At 57.2% G+C, this 16,908-nt stretch overlaps 1 protein-coding gene across 1 annotated transcript in view; it reads left to right on the top strand.

Annotated features, from left to right (window-relative positions):
- Positions 1-16,908, top strand: part of CAMTA1 (calmodulin binding transcription activator 1) — a gene marked incomplete at its 3' end in the record, with an annotated part of 887,568 nt that overhangs the window by 781,382 nt on the left and 89,278 nt on the right. The window contains 1 exon segment of the mRNA XM_082833351.1: positions 16,053-16,193. Coding sequence (XP_082689477.1) covers positions 16,053-16,193 — 141 coding nt within the window.

The following is a 16,908-nucleotide window of genomic DNA, read 5'->3' as shown; positions in this document are numbered from 1 at the left end:
CTTAACTGGAGGGAACTGTGAACGCCTTTTAAAAGTCTGCAGTGCCTCAAGGAAATTATGTAAAACTACAACAAACACCCCATAAAGCTAATCACACTTGAGTCCCTGGTGCCCAGACACGAGAGCAGCACGGTGCAGTCACTCAGGGTGTGTGTGTGTGTGTGTGTGTGTGTGTGTGTGTGTGTGTGTGTGTGTGTGTGTGTGTGTGTGTGTGTGTAGCTCCGGTTAGACATGCACAGCCCGGAAACACAGCCCAGGAAATACGGCTCCAATAAAAGCTTTAGATGCCGATTGGGTTTGGAACACACACAGAGCACCAGCTACCCGTGTTCGGGGAAAGCAGAGGTATGCTGGGAGCCAGGAAGGCATCAGATTGGGTTCCACAATCAGGCGTGCCACCCCAGCGCTGGAGCCAAACACGTTAGCTTCATCACATTTTCACATAAATCACATTCCTTCAAAGACTTCACAGGTTGACTTCCTGATGTTTCCAAATTTCTCTGCCCTGCAGCAGAGTTGTCAGTGGTTTAATCAAAATGTTGTGTTCATCGTGGGGAAGGAGACACTGCTCCTCCGCCTTCGCCTCACCTGTTGACGATGGGGTGGGGAGATCCTACAGATGCCAACTTCTGAGCCAGACTGATTCCAAGGACCCCACCTTGACTCTTGCAGGGGTGCCCTTTAGTCCTTTGGGGGCTTCCCTTCAACCTGCAAACTGAGGGATGCCTCCTCCAGACTAAAAAAAAACAAAGACAAGGGGGAAAAAATTAAGATCTCTGATAGGAATTCCCGGTCTATTTCCAGCAACGCTTCCCGTCTTTTGCAGTCCCTTCTGTGGTATTTAGAATACGGGTCCTGCCGCTGTGACGAAGACAAAAAGAATAGTGGCTTAAAGCTTACTTCTCTTTCACAGAGAAACTCTGGGTTGATAGGGCAGCCTCACAGTGTCAGGGACCAGATCAGCCGCCCAGGCTCTTTCCAGCTGGTTGCTCTGCCATCCCTAGGGTGTTGCCCTCTTTATGTGGCCCAAGATGGCTGCTCCAGCACCTGCCATCATAACTGCATTCCAACCAGAGGGAAGGGAAGAAGCGATGGAGGACAAACTTCATCCCTTTAAGGACGGGGGCCAGAAGTGGCACACAACGCTTCCACTCATATATCATTGGCTAGAATTTGGTCATAGGGTCACCCCTCGTTGGCAAGGGAGTCTGGGAAGTATAGTCTTTTCTAAGCACTACCATCCTAACTTCCTTTGGGGATAGGGTTCTGCATGTGAGTCCTTCAGGGCTGAGTAGAGCCAAGTGCAGCCTAGGGAGCCTCCTGTAAGGCCTCAGCTGAGAATTGCTCAGCTCAGCTCAAGGCCTGAGGATGCCCGTCCGTCTGAGGGTTGGAGTTTATGGAACTCAAGTGAACATGATCTAAAGATCAGCACATCTCATCCTGGAAACTCCAGGATATGTTCCAGCGCAGCCGGTCTGAGAGACCACCCGCTTTGGACCCGGCGAACTGCCATAGTGCGAGCGGGGGCTGGGCAGGTGGGATCCGCTCCTCCCGGGTCAACCTTGAGTGGGAAGAATGATGGGCAAAACAAGCTCTGTGCCTCGGTCCCGCCAGCCTGGCGGGAAACTCGCTCAGTGATCCTCGGCTGCCCCGAACCACGGTGGCCCGAGCCCTCCACCCTCAGGGAGTCAGATGGAGCCAGTTTCCTTGGAGTGGACCCTCAACTCTGAGCTCCACGTCTTTCTGCCCTTCCCCATTCCTTCGCAGCCCACGAGGGGACGGGATGCCAGCCGCTTCCCGGCTAGCAGGTGGTGAGGATTTTCCATGCAGAGTGAGGGATGAGGGCGTGAGATTTAAGCTGTGTTCTCAGCCCTTCCCCAGCTGTCCCCCTCTCCCTAGGGCTCTGCTTGGAGCGCCCTAGCCGGCCAGGTGGCCCTGCGTTGCCCAGCAAGCCCTGGGCCTCCTTGCAGGCCTCCCTGGGCCCAGAGGCCACTGGCGGCTCCACCGGCTACCTCTGGGCTTGGCTCTGCTCTCGCTGCCTTCCTGGAGCCCCTCTATCATTGCTCAGGGGTCCCGGGGCCTCAGTGGCACTGGGTGGGCAAAGCAGGAGAGCTGGCTGGGGAGCCCCCATGCCGACGTCCGTGCACCCCTCAGTGCACACATGCACACACGGCCCACGACCCACAGGGACATGCGCGGGGACGCACGTGTGAGTCAGCAGGGCCAGGGCTGTTTTCTAGCCCCTCCAGCCTCAAGGCTCTCTCCAAGAGCCCTTCAACACACCACCACCGTCCCCTCCCCGGCTCAGGTGGGGACACCGGCACTGTCTGGGCCACAACAAGTGCCTGACCCTCCCCCTGAAAGTGGGTGAAGTGGCAGTGCGGGCGGGGGGATGGGAGCGGGGGGGGTCCCAGCTCCTCCTCTGACCAGCAAGCGGCCTAGCACGGTCACCCCAGCCCTCTGAGCAGCATCGTCCTTCAGGGCGGGACGACCACGGGCCCTTCCCTGCGGCCCTGTGGCTGTCAGACGGCATCGTGGACACAAAGTGTGTAGGTGTCGGGGCTGCGCCGGAGCCAGAAGGCCGGGCCTCTCTCCTGAGTTTGAGGGCTCAGCCCCTGCTAAGCCCTGTGCTGAGGGGCACCGGCAAAGACCAGCTGGACGGCCCCTCGGGAACTCCCGCGCCACCAACACCAAGCCAGAACAGGCTTCTAGAACCTCTGCCCTGAGCTCAGCCCAGTGCCAGCCCTGCAGAGGCTGCCGGGTGGGGAAAAGCCCGGGCCCTGCCCTCAGGAAGACAAACCCAAGAGGCCGGACCGGCTGAGGGGCCCGAAGCAGACGGCCTGAGAGCAGAATACACGGCTCTGCCTTCAAGTGCCCAGACATCCAGGAGATCCAGGCTCGGAGCAGTCGGGAGGCTCCCTGGCCCCCTGGCCTGGAGGAACGTGCGGGACAGACGGGAGGCAGGGAGGCTGGGTGGGCAGCAAGAAGGAGGGAGCAGGCAGGGGTGCACACAGGTGTGCGCTGAGGTGACTGCAGTGAGCCTCACGTTTGAGGCTTAAAGGGCACATGAGTACAAAGTGATGGAAATCGCATGGAGTGAGAAGTGTAGATGTCATGGGAGCCGTGTTAAGGGTGCGGGTAGAGGCCAGGTTGAGTGTCAGGTGGTAAAGGTCATGTTGACGCGGGGGGGTGGGGGGGAGGCGGAAGTCACGTTGAGTACACGGGAGTGGAGGCCGTGTTGAGTGTGAGGCAGGAAGTTATGTCAAGAATGAAGTGATAAAGTCCAAGTTGGTAGTAGGGATGGAGGCCATGTTGAGTGTGGAGAGGGGTGGAGGCCATGTTGGTAGTGAGAGTGGAGGCCATGTTGTGTGTGGAGAGGGGTGGAGGCCATGTTGGTAGTGAGAGTGGAGGCCATGTTGTGTGTGGAGAGGGGTGGAGGCCATGTTGGTAGTGAGGGTGGAGGCCATCCATATTCAGTGTGGGGATGGAGGCCATGTTGAGTGTGGAGAGGGATGGAGGCCATGCTGGTAGTGAGGGTGGAGGCCATCCATATTCAGTGTGGGGATGGAGACCATCCATATTCAGTGTGGGGAGGGAGGCCATGTTGAGTGTAGGTGGGCAAAGACCAGGCCAAGTATAGGGTGATGAGGCCCATTTTGATGGTGGTGGAGCCCATGTTCAGTGTGGGGTTCAAGTGTGCCCCCCTAGCTCCCCGAAATCCTCAGTTCTCTCAGTCACCTTGGTCCCTGGGCTCCTGCAGCCTGTAGGTGTTCCAGAAGCCAGGGTGTCAGCCCCTCCCCGTGCACCCTCCGGAGGAGCACAGCCTCTGTGCCTCCGTGAGGCCGGGACGGCAAAGGCAGGGTGGCTGGAGACAGAAGCCCCCTTGCTGAGACGTGGCTGCTGCGGCGGAGACCAGAAGGAACAGACTGGTTCTCAGCGCCGTCTTCCAGGAGCTACTCACCCCGCAGGTTAAGCCAACAGTGAGGTCCCTCCGTCTCCAGAGCCCCCAGCCCTTCCTCTGCCTTTAGGGGCGGACCTCACTGTTGCCACACCCAAGCCTCAGGTTGTATGTCAAGGCGCCTGTTGTTTTCTCATCATTTTCCAGACAAAGACCAAAGACCCCGTAAGAGGGGCGGTGTTCATTTGTTTTGCTTTTTTGCTTAGATTGTCATCCTGGTGATTATAGAACATCAAGAAGTAAGATCAACAAAGGCTTTCCTTTCTGGGGCCCACACCAAACCGGTTCCTGGTCGCCTAGCGCCACCTGGTGGCTTGCAGCAGCAGAGCGGCTCAGAGACGTGACCTCTCCGGAGGCGTCCCACTCCCCAGGCTGGGATAGGAGCAGGTAGGCAGGGGGCACGACTCACCCCTGCCTGTGGACCTGGTGCCGGGAACCTGCTCTGTGATTCTGGGTCTGGGAGGGGGATGGGGGGGCTGGAACAGACAGAAGGGGGCCCTAGGGAGCCTCCTCTCCCATGCGGTCTATCCTGATCAGGCATAGCCTGGCCGGTTGCAGGTGGAGGGGCTGGCAGCTTCGCCCGTGACCAGGAACGCGTACTTCAAGTCTCAGTCTGGGTGATGGAGGGGCACTTGCAAAGCAAGTCGCATAGCTGCTGTCCCCATGGAGCTGCACGCGGGGGTACCGTGAGTTGGGAGGGAAAGGTGGGGGGGTAGATCAGTCCAGGGAAAGGGGAAGCTGTTGTCACCCAGGGCTGGAAGGTTTCTTTCTGGCCAGAAATATTCAATTAGCAGCCTTTTCCAGTGTTCCCATCTCTGGAGTTAGACTCAGGGTAGGAGTGAGAGACCAGGAGTCAGGGAGGAGAGTGTGCACCTCCAGGCCTCCCACCACGGGGGCTCAGGGAAGCCAGAGCAGCTGTGGTTCCCTCACCTCTCGCTACCCACCACCCCCTGCCAGTCCTTCAAGGCCCGCAGAGCCTGGGCACAGACATGGGCTCAGTGCCGGCAGCAGTGGCCCGTATCAGAACCTCCGGGGCAGGTTGATAAAAGGCAGGGCCCTAGGAATCTAATTTTTTTTTTTTTTTTTTTGGCCATGAATCTTGCGGGATCTCAGTTCCCTGACCAGGGACTGAACCCGGGCCAGGGCAGTGAAAGCGTGGACTCCTAACCACTAGGCTGCCAGGGACGTCCCAGGAATCTGAATTTTTTAACAAGCAAGATTCTCCTGCTTTTTGAGAGATCCTAGCCTAATGCAGTTTCCAGCGAGAAGCCAGCCAAGGAGTCCTGTTGCAGAGATCAGGGTCGGCCCCTTTTTGGGGCCACAGGCCTCTTTGAGTATCAGCTGATTCTCAGATCCATGTGGAAGTGAGGCTGGCACCGGAGGCAATGCTGACCTTGAACTTGTGCAAAGAGTAGGGTGTATCACTTCTGGGTGTTTCAGGACCCCGTGAAGTCTTTCCATAGACTCTGGATTAAGACATGGTACCAACCCTAGAAGTTTCCTTGGGTTGAAAGTTAGATGTTAGTGTCATCACATAATGGGGTCTTGCCAGACACTTACCGACTTGAAGTCATGAGAAACCCTGGAGCCCCATAAAGGGAAGCACATCTGCATCCCCGTGGCGGGCCCAGGGCCCAGGACCGCAGCTCTTTCCCTAAGTGCAGAGGCGTTAATCAGTGGATGAAGCCTGTGAGGCCCAGAGGTTCTGCCCCGCCTTCTGCCTGTGTCAGCTGGATTTGGAGTCACGGAGGGAGACGGTTCAGTACACAAGGGCCTGGGGAGGATTCCCCTGTCCATCTTGCTTGTCTCTTTGGTTAGGAGCTGCAGGGATGAAGAGCAGGCAGGGTGGGTCTCCTTACATCTCCCACTCTCTCTCGGACGCCTCCTGGGCACCGACCAGCCTGGCGCAGGGGAGAGCAGGCAGTGCAGAGGCAGGAAGAGGCAAGGCTGATTTGTTTTCTTTAACTAAAGTATAGTTGCTTTACAATGTTGTGTTAGTTTTAGGTGTACAGCACAGTGATTCAAATGTGTACATATATATTCTTTCTGTCAGATTCTTTTCCCTTATAGGTTACTACAAAATATTGAGTATAGTTCCCTGTGCTATACAGTAGGTCCTTGTTGGTTATCTATTTTATAGGTAGTCGTGTGTATATGTTAATCCCAAACTCTTAATTTATCCCTCCCCCCACTTTCCCTTTTGGTAACCAGGAGTTTGTTTTCTATGTCTGTGAGTCTCTTTCTGTTTTGTAAATAAGTTCATTTGTTCCTTTTTTTTTTTAATTTATTTATTTTGGGCTGCATTGGTTCTTCATTGCTGCATGGGGGCTTTCCTTTTAGTCACAGTGAGTGGAGGCTACTCTTCGTTGCGGTTCGCTGGCGTCTCATTGTGGTGGCTTCTCTTGGTGCAGAGCACAGGCTCTAGGCACATGGGCTCAGTAGTTGTGGTGCGTGGGCTTAGTTGTTCCATGGCACGTGAGATCTTCCTGGACCAGGCTTTGAACCTGTGTCCCCTGCTTTGGCAGGCTGATTCTTAACCACTGTGCCACCAGGGAAGCCCCCTTTTTTTTTTTTTTGAGATTCCACATATATGCAATATCATACCATATTTGTCTTTCTCTGTCTGGCTGACTTCACTTAGTAGGATAGGCTGGTTTTAAATAGGGATTACTTCCTTCTCCTGCTCTGCTGGAAGGATCCAGGCTTGTTTTGCAAATGTGCCTTTCTCCCTTGGGCTAAATTTTATTTAGCTGGTTTGTCCCCCACATCAGAGAACTGAAAGAGAAATACTTATTTTGACTTCCTGTCCCTCACTGGCTACTTGCCTCCTCAGGGCCACTTGGGCGCCATGCACTCCCTGCTGTTACAGAATCCCCTGCTCCGACTCTGCCATCCACTAATTCCGGGAGCTTTGATGGGGGTCCCTCTGTGCTGGTGGGGAGGGTGTGCCTGACCACGTCCCGGAGCTGACACAGCCCTGCTCATGCTGGGGGGTGATTTTGTTAAACTTAGAATTTGTTGCCAACATTTTAATCTCCAGATTTTCAGCTTCTCTTTGAAAATTGAAGGTTCTGGTAGGAGGCGAGAGACAGCTACCCCTTTCTAGGGCGCCACCTCTGGGCACACAGAGGAGGGATCTGAGTCCAGGGTCTCCCAAAAGCAAGATGGAGACCCTTCGGAACCCAAAAACCTGGTCCCCTGCCCCCGCTGCTAGTGGCCCGGAAGGGCTGGCGGACAGGTGGTCACTCCTGCCACCTCTGCCCCTGGGCAGAGCCTGGGAGAAGAGGCTGCAGTCGAGCCTAAAAGAGAAGAGAATTCAGAGCCCACGTGGTTCCCAGATGTGGGAGAATGGCTAAAGCTTCTTCTCCCCCCGCCCACTGCCAAATTGGGCTTCCATCCAACATTGCTAGACAGTCAGTGAACTTCAGGCACACTCAAGCTCTCACTACAGAGCAAAGAATTCCCGGCCTCGGTCACAATGCCACTCAGCAAATCAGGAGATTCTGCGAGACTCAAATCGCTCCACAATGCACATCCTTGGCCCAGTGAGCGGGGCCGGTGCGGAACCGCTCCGCCAAGGCCACTTTTTATGCCACTGAGCTTCTAGGACATTGCCTGTGAGGTCAAGTGCAGAGGTACGGGGAGCTCCATCCCCACGTGGCCTGAATTTCCTGCTGGTGCGGCCTAAGCGGCCCAAATCAGCTCCCAGTTGGGAAGCCCTTCTCCCCGCCCCTCCCCTCCGAGGTCCCTCCCACCTGGAAGAAGTCCTCAGACCCTCTGCCTTTCCCTGGGCTTGTTCACTGTTGGAACGAAGCCGATGCCTCCTGGTAAAAGATGGAAAGGGGGGTCTTATGCCCCACGTCCCCTGACATTCAGAACCAGGAATTACAAGCCCATTTGGGACACAGCCCATGCGTGCCCGCGCACACACACGCCACCGCGTGCCCGCGCACACACATGACACCGCGTGCCTGCACACACGCACACACGCCACCGCGTGCCCGCGCACACACACGCCACCCTGTCCCCGCTCAGCCTCCACACTCCTCGAAATGAGATTTCTGAAAATGTCCTCAGGACCAGTAGGAGAAGGAGCTGAGGGTGAGACGGGGAAATTGAATCATATGTGGGTGTCTGGATATGAGAAGTTAAATCTAATGAAAATTTTATCCAGTTGAACCAAGAAATCAGAAGCCGGGCCTTTACTCCTGTCAACAAGAATACAGTGAAAATTAAACCAACGCGGCTGCCATCTCCCATTGACCTTGTTGCCATGGAGACAGCCTTCTAGTGTCAACAACTGGGGGACATCCAAACGGGCTCGTTCACTCCTGGAGAGGCGTCTGGTGGCCCCTCTCCTGCCCGCCTCTCTCACGTGGCTCCTCTGTAGGGTGACCACAGGACCGGGTTGCCTGGGAGCGTCCAGGTGACACCATTGTCCAGACAAATTATCACAGTGCCCGTTTCCGTCTCCAAGGGGACCTGTCCGGACAGCAGTTAAACAGTCACCTCCGTGTAGGTCTTTACGGAGAGTTGAGTCCCCGGGTGGGAGCACGGGATGAGTGCAGGCTGCTGGGGGCCAAGAGAAAGGCCCCCCAAAAGCCTCTGTCGGGAGGTGGGGGGATTTTCTTTGTCACTGACATGCCACTTGTCACCTGCTCGACACAGCACCAAGAAACCTCTTCCTGTGTAAAGAAAGCCAAATGTCCATCCCGGCAGGGGCCACCTGTGCTGTTACTGTGGTGACCCAAGCTCCAGCCGATGTGCCTATATCCTTCCAGAAGTTACAGCCCCACAGAGAATAGGAGGGCAGGCAGTTTGCTCTCCAGCTCCTGGGGCTGCCTCAGCGTGAGGGGCCTTCCAGAGCAGGCCTTTCTGACCGTCTAATTCCTTTCCAAAGGGTTCCAGGCATGACGTTTCAGAGCAGAAAGGGTCAGCTCCCTCGGGACCCTCAACCCTGTCCTGACTCAGATCTCCTGCGGACGCCACTGAATCGGAATCCGGGGTGTGGGACCCACTTGTGTCTTTGAAGTCCCTTGGGGAACAGAGATGTGTCATCAGGTGAACCCATGGGAGGCACCCATTTTACAGATGAGGACACGGAGGCCAGGAGGAATCAAAGATCTTCCCAAAATCACACGCATGTGTGGAAAAGAGCTGCGGCCACTGGGGCCCCTGACCCCTGGCCAGCGTGGTCCTGCTGGCCTGTCTCCCACAGGCTCTGTTTTGTTTTGCATTTTTTAACATTTTATTTATTTATTTACTTATTTATTTTGCCACGCAGCATGCGGGATCTTAGTTCCCCGACCAGGGATCAAACCCATGCCCCCTGCAGTGGAAGTGCAAAGTCTTAACCACTGGACGGCTAGGGAAGTCCCCCCCACCCCCCGCCCCGACAGGCTCCGGATGTTCTTGAATCTCAGCCCCTCCCTCCCGTACCGCTAGCCAGGCACTGAGCTCAGAGGTTCTCCCTGCCCTTCAGGAAAATTCTACCACTGCCTGGGGCAGCCACCTCGGGAAGCATTTGAGGCTTCAGAGGACAACCAAGAAGACCGCCTCTGGGCCCCCCACACACATCCCAGCCCCGTCTGTGACTCGGTGTCCCCTACGCACCCCATCCGACCTCCAATGACTAGAAATCCAGGCAAGAAGCCAAACACTGCTCCCACGATCCCCACGTTCTCTGGGAAGAGTCTTGCTTCGGGCTTCCTGTCTTTCATAGAAATTTCCCATAACTTCCCCCGGTGGGCTTCAGTGAACGAGGCCGGGGACCCCTCCGGGAACCCCAGCGGCCCAGGTTCAGATGCTGAGATGTTCTCCCACGGGCCTCCCTCTCTCGCGTCTTCTCCTCCAAGAGCAGGTGCACAGCAGGCCCTGCCTCTCACTTCCTGCCCTACCCTCGGGAGGCCCAAGGCAAGCTTCCTCTGCTCTGGTCTGGGTGGCCGCACATTCCGGCCTGGCTGCCCACCTGGCCTTTCAGAGGCAGCCGGCACTCTCCGTAGTCAGGGCAGGAGACAGCTGGGTGGGCGGCGGGCTGGGGGACAGAACCTGGCCTAGCCCCAGGGGGTCTGGGTTTCCTGCACACTCACCAGCCCCCAGGAAAGCGCGGCATCCCTCTCTCTAGGAAGTGAAGTGAGTAGAAAGAATCTCGGCCTTCTGATGGGAGTAGCCCTCCCTCCCCGGCCCGCGATTGACCGTCCGGCCATTCCTTGGTCCAGGAGGGATGCAGCCTGGGAAGACCCATCCGAGGCAGTTGGCTCAGTGGAAACGGCAACCCCTCCCCACCCCCACTTATCTGCTGAGTGACCTTGGGCAGGTTCCACAACTTTCCTGAGTCTTGGTTGTCACATTAATGAAACGGGACAATAATTCGGCCTCAAAGGCTCATTGAGAGATGAGAGATGTAATCTCTAGACCAATGGGTCTCAAATTTGAGCCAGCGTCGATTCCCCTGGAGGGTAGGACACAGATCTGGGCCTCCTCCCCAGAGTTCCTGATTCATCACAGGGCTGGGTGGGGCCTGGCAATGCGCATTTCTAACATATTTCCAGGTGATTTCACGGCAGCTGGGACCACCCTTGGAGAACCACTGCCCAGTGCCCTGTCCACAGTAGGTACTCAGTCAAGGGTAGATAGTATTGTGATTTATTTCTTTTTATAATGGAGTCAACATGTAAAGAACGTAGCACAATGCCTAGCAGGTAGTGTCGGTTCAGTAAATATTATTTTTGTTATTATTATTGAGATGTGAGCTCTGCTTACAGTTCATTGGGGGAATCAATGAATGGATGAAACAAAACGGGAGCAGCGCTGGAGAGGGGTTGAGTGACTAAGAAACCACCCATTCGTTTATTTACTCCACCAGTCTTCGCTGAGCATCTGCTATGTGCCAGGCATGGTTCGAAGCATGGGGGCTAGAGAAGGTCCCCTCGATAACATCCTGTCCCCATGAGTCAGACTCTGGCTCCAGTGGGGAGGAGAGCTAGAGCAACCGGGAGGGCCTCCAGGGGGAGGTGAGGCTTGAGCTGGCATGCGCTGGATGGAAGGGTAAGATTTAAAGGGGCAGCGAAAGTGGTGCCAAAGCTCAGCCTCTGTGCACCGGCGCCGAATCGAATCTCGGAAACAGAAGAGAACAGCTTTATTGCTTCGCCAGGCAGAGGGGGGCACGGCGGGCTCCTGCTCTGAAAAACTCCGTGTCCCAACCCGGGAGGATGTGACGAGGAGTTTTATAGCAATAGTTCAAGCGTGGGGTTGCTGATAAGATTAGAGTGTGTGCAGGGGCTGCGCCCCTCCAATCTGGTCTCAGGTGGTCTCTTGATGAGCTTCTCTGGTTCCTCTAATCTCGCCTCAGGTGGTTGCTTGGCTGTTCCTCCCTTGTTTAGCAACTGTTCAGATCTGCCCTTTGGAACCCAGGGAAGGCCATGGAGTCTGGAGTCTGCTCCCTACAAACGAGAAATGGGGGACAGAAAGGTTTCTGTGCCCAGGAGCCCCACAGGGTCCTGCTCGGTTTCAGAAGGAGGCATTCTGGAAAGATCTCAGTGCCCCTCAAACATATACACCCAACGTGTGCAGCACAAGGGCAGGGTGGGTCTCTCCCAGAGGCATGTAGGGCTCAGGCCTGAACCCTGATGTCAGCTGGGGCTCCCATAACAGAACACCACAGATTGGGCAGCTTAAGGCATAGGAATTTACTTCTCACAGTTCTGGAGGTTGGAAGTTCAAGATCAAGGTGTGGGCAGGGGTGGTTTCTGTTGAGGCCTCTCCCCTTGGCTTGCAGACGGCTGCCTTCTCGCTGTGTCCTCACATGACCTTTCCTCTGTGCGCTCGCCCCTGGTGTCTCTTCCTCTTCTTATAAGGACACCAGTTCTGTTGGATAAGGACCCACCCTTAGGACCTCATTTAACCTTAATTATCTTCCAAAAGGCCCTATCTCCAAATATACTCAAATTGGAGGTTAGGGTTTCAACCTAAGAATTTGGGGGGGGTACACAATTCTGTCCATAACAGAGTGACAGGGCCGCTCAACCTGGGGTCTAGTTAAGCCTACCTGGCCAAAGCTCTCCACCTACAACCCCCCACAAGGCTGGGATGGAGCAGGCCTGAGCCAAGTGGCCCTTAGCTAGCAGCTGGCCCCAGGCAGGGGTGGGGGTGGAGGACTCACCCCCATACCTTCCCCAGCCCCTTCCTCCAGATCTCCGTTACACTCTTCCCAGTGGCTGGCTGCCTCTTGGGTGAATTGCTCATCAGAAGATGCTCTCCAAAGCGTGGCCCCATGCCGTTGTCACTGATTTCCTTTTGATTATTCAGATTAGTGTTAGCCCAGCTGCCCAGCTCTGGGAGGTCGTCAGGGTGAGTGTCGTGCTCAGGCCACGTCAGCACCGTCAGCTTGCAGACCAGTCCTCCCACGGGGCCTGCTGCACTCCGCCTGGCAGAGCCAGTGTCGGGCCCAGGTGCGGGGTCCCTGGGCAGCAGCAGAACTATGGGCGGAGCCGCAGAAGTACCCTGCAGCACCCCACTTTCCTCTGGCCACTCCTGTCCTGTGCAGGCCTGTGAGGAGTCACCCACGCCCGCCTTCTCCCTCTCTGGTACCTTCCTTGCCCCGGCCTTCCTGGGCACACAAGACAGGCCCCCCTCCATCACCTGAGCAGCCCGGGAGCACCGTCCAGACCTCCTGCATGGGGAGACTTAGAGGCTCCCCGGCCAGGGATTCGGCAGGAGACACTCAGGCCACTCCCACCCCCAGGCGGCCGACTGTGGCCTGGGAATGAGGAGCCCTCCCCCGAGACTCAGAGAGCAGAGGGGATGATGTGGCCCAGAGCCACAAAGAGGTGATTTGGGCGGGGGGAGCGGGGGGCTATTCCCTTTTCTCTTTCTGTGCCCTCCGCCCCAGTTCATGACCTTACCTTTCACCAGCTGTACCTTTAATGGGTTTCCCTTTAGCTGCTTTTACGAAGGAGGAGAGGCAGTGGAGGGGGAGGGGGCCAGCGTGCGTGTGTATCAACCTTCCTTCCATAAAGCACGCTTTTCCCAATAGAAATCTCCTTTCCCATTGATTCATTACGTGTCGGGAAGCGGAGCATGACATGTTAAAAGCCGTCTTGATAGTATTTGATATTCGGTACTAACAGCTCACCACCTCCGAGGAGGGGGCTCCTCTCCCCTCCCCCACCAGAGGGGGAGGGAGGCAATTTGCATATTGGATGCGCTAAGACAGTAGGTAATTTGCATTAAGTATCCAGAAATTCTCTGCTTGCAATCTGTCACCCTTCACTGGGTTTTCATTTTATAACCTTCACAACATGAGGAGACGAACAAGAAGCAGGAAGAACGCAGGAGCGGCGCCCGCACGGGGGCTGGAGGAGGCTGGTCTGAGCGGCAGTTGTCAGCACTGGGGGGGCCTGGTCCAAAATGCCAGAACGTTCCAGCAGAGGCGACGGGCAGTCCGGGGCTTAGCGAGCCCACCCAACGCCAGCACCCCAGACCTTTGGGTGGGGTGGGGTCCTGCAGCCAGAAGCCAGAGGTGGGGCTGCCTGAGCCTAGCTCACGTCTCAGAGATTCAAGTTCAGACTCGGGTGGGCCGGGAGAGGGTTCCCTGAGGACACCTGGTCTGGCTTTGCAAGGAGCCCTGCTCCAAGTCCTGCACATGTAGAAGCGCCCGTGATGACTCTGGAGGTGCTTCTGGTCTCACACTTGCAGAATCTAAAGACTTGGCCTAAGACAGAGCCCTGTGTGTACCATCCTGACTGCGTGCGAGGAACTCGCGCAGAGCTTTCAAGAGAAGTCGGGCGCCCCTCCGGAGCCCCTGGGCTGGGACAGGACATCTGTGTACAGCGGTTTGGGTCCTGCCCTCTGGCCCCCACCCTCAGCCTCTGTTTTCTCATCTATAAAATGAGGATTCTGGAAAAGGTCCTCAGCTAAGGGGGGCCCAGGTATGAGGACACGCCCTGACCCCTAAGTCCTGCCTGGGCCAGGCCCCTTCTGCTGTGATCTGTTTTCCATATTGGATTTCCAGGTAGAGGTTTATTTGCGAAAAGTGCTCCGCAGCTATGATGAGGTTTGCAAATCCCTGGCTTGGGCTGTCCCTTCCAGCTGCCTGAGCCAGCAGGAGTGCAAGCTTCCTGGGGCTGCCGGAGATTTCCCCGAGGGATCCCAAGGGGCAGCGCCACCCACCTGCAGAAAGGTGGGCTGCAAACACCCAACCCCTGGGCATGCGCATCACACAGGGCTCCAAACAGGCGCCCACGACTTCAAATCCAGGCAGCGGAGCTAGCTCGAGGCAGAAGCCACTCAGCCACCATCCCCTCTCAATGACCTGCCAGAATTCTCCAGGAGCAGGGCTGGGGCCCCAGCGCTGTTGAAGAAATGAGCGGCAGAGCCAGGAAGACCTCCCGAGGGGCCAGAGCCTCATTAGAATGGAGTGGAGGCGAGGACCCTGGGCGAACACCTGGGCAGGTGCATGGAGAGGAGAAGAGAAGCGGCAGCCTCAGGGGGTTCCCAGCAGATCACGACCCTCACACCGGGGTTTCCTTTGAAAAACCACTGAAGTTCTACATGAAAGCGCAGGAGCACACAAGGAGCTGAGGCATGAGACGGACGGCGCCGTGGAGCTCTCCCTGCAGCGTTCCGAGGCTGAGCCGCCTGTGGAGGTCACAGCAAGCAGCTGCCTTCCCCAGGCCTGTTCCCAAAGCATCGGCCAAGCTGCCAGGGCAAGGCCAGCATCGCGTGCTGTGTGTCGCCGTCGTTGCCATCATCAACATTAACGGTTATGACAACAGCTACTCTTGGCGGGGTCCACACGGAGTGCCAGGCAGGAGACTGGGTTTCCTCCGGGCCACCCTGTGAGGCGGATACTCTTGTATTCCCATTTTGCAGGTGAGGAAACTGAGGCTCAGAGAGGTTTAGTGACTTGGCCAAATTCACACAGCAAGTACAGAACAAAACCTGGACTCCAATCCGCATCTGAGTCCAACCCAGCTCCTACCCGCTGCGTAGACTCTCCCTGTGTGTCTCCTTGTGCCCCTCAGAGAGCAAAGGCAGGCTCTGCGAGCTGTGACAGTTCTTCCCATGGAGTCCACGTGAGATCAGGAGAAAGCAAATTGTTCTTGCGCTGGCAAAGCCCCTGGCCTCTCTCTAACCTGACCCTGTGCCCTGATGCCCTGCTCCCCCTCTCAGAACACCAGCTCCCACCGTCCACCCCCTTCATAGGGACCTGGGTCACTCCTGAAGCCCCAGGCACCAGCTCCAGCCCCAGGGCTGTGGATTCACTGCCTCTGGACCCGGCCCCCCAGAGCCACCAGAGAGGCCCCCCAGGCTCAGCCCCCCACCTCTCAGCCAGGTCTGCTCCAGCTGAGAGAATACAGCGGGCATGAAACTCAGTCAGTCCACACACCCAGGCAGGCAAGTCGGTTATCTTAGACTTCCAGCCCCATCCACCCTCAGTCATGCTGGGTCCCCCACTCCGACACCAGGGACAGCAGGGCTCCAGGGTTGAGGAGGGTGGAGCCAGAACCCCAGGGCGGCCGTCCGGGTGGCGGGCCATTGGGGGTCACCCGCTGTGCCCAATCTGCCATCCCTCGAGGCCGGGAAGTCTGATGAGAGCAGGAGTCTGAAGCGCTCCCCCTTCGCCACCCGCCGGGATGGGAGCCATTCTCCCCAGCCTCCACCACGTCTCCACATCTCCACGACCTGCGGTCTGGGGAGGTCCCTCAGCCTCCGGCACCTCTCCTTCCCCATCCTCGCTCTCTGTCCCCTCCACTCCAGGACCCCTGGAAGAGCCACCCGATGTACTTGGTATTTGTGGGAAAAAAAGCAACTCCCTGGGCCGTCTACTGCCCCCCCTCATGCGCCACAGGAAAGGAGGACGGGAGGCAGAGGGGGCGCACAGAGGTCCCGGGGGGCGGGGTCTGGTGGGGCAGTCTGGCCCTCCCTTCTCTACCCTCCTCTCTCTGCCACTTCTTACGGCCATCCCTTCATGGTGCCTGGAGCCAGCGTCCCAGCAGAGAGGGGGCCATGCTCAGGGCGGGCCCAGGTCCCGGCCCTCGCAGGATTCCCCCCGCAGCCGTGGCCTCTGACCGCCCCGCCTCTCTCCCCACAGTCCACGGCATCAAGTGGACCTGCAGCAACGGGAACAGCAGCTCGGGCTTCTCGGTGGAGCAGCTGGTACAGCAGATCCTTGACAGCCACCAGACCAAGCCACAGCCGCGGACCCACAACTGCCTCTGCACTGGCAGCCTGGGTGAGCGGGGTCGCCCCCAGCGGGCACGTGGGCAGAGGGGGCGCTGCCAGGCAGCGGGTGTGATGACCACAAGGGGAGAGGGGTCAGCCAGGAGCCAGGCCACAGCACAGCACCCAGGGCAACTCTCCCTCGTCCTGCCCGGCGGGGCTGGCGCGGCTGGCGGGCAGCCCACTTTGGGCAGGAGAGAGCAGTTTCCGGAGAGGTGCGCCCTCTAGGAACGTGGGCAGCAGAGTCAGGAGTGCACAGGTTTGGGTCTCTGTCCACATCCACCCGTGGCAGGTGCCCTCCGGGCCCTGGGATCTCGGGCAGCAGCAGCAGGAGCCCGGGTCCCCAGGCCGACACAGGCTTTTCTGGGAGATCAGCCCTGAGTCAGTGCGACCACTCAAGCTAAACCTCCTGCTTCCGCCTCTGTCTCCTCCAAGAATGTAAAGCGGCGCACATCCTCTGTCCTGATGTGTCTGTTTCCGATGATGGTATTTGCTCTTGGAAATGTGGTCCTTCACTCCCTAGCGGCCTTAATTAGCTATTGCCATTAGAGGGTCACGTCACTTCTCCGCGAAGTCTTCACATACTTAGGGATCTTGGTGAGTCTGTAACTGGATCAGGGGAGAATTCACCCTTTTATCAAAAGCAGAGTCACCCTTATCAGATGGAATGACAATCACACAGGAGTGGAGGCCTGGGGGCAGAGCCCCGAGTGCAAGTTGCTCAGAAA

Source organism: Leucopleurus acutus, assembly GCF_964270905.1.
Source record: "Leucopleurus acutus genome assembly, chromosome: 2".
NCBI classification, from domain to species: domain Eukaryota; kingdom Metazoa; phylum Chordata; class Mammalia; order Artiodactyla; family Delphinidae; genus Leucopleurus; species Leucopleurus acutus.
This window is presented reverse-complemented; position numbering and strand designations above follow the sequence as displayed.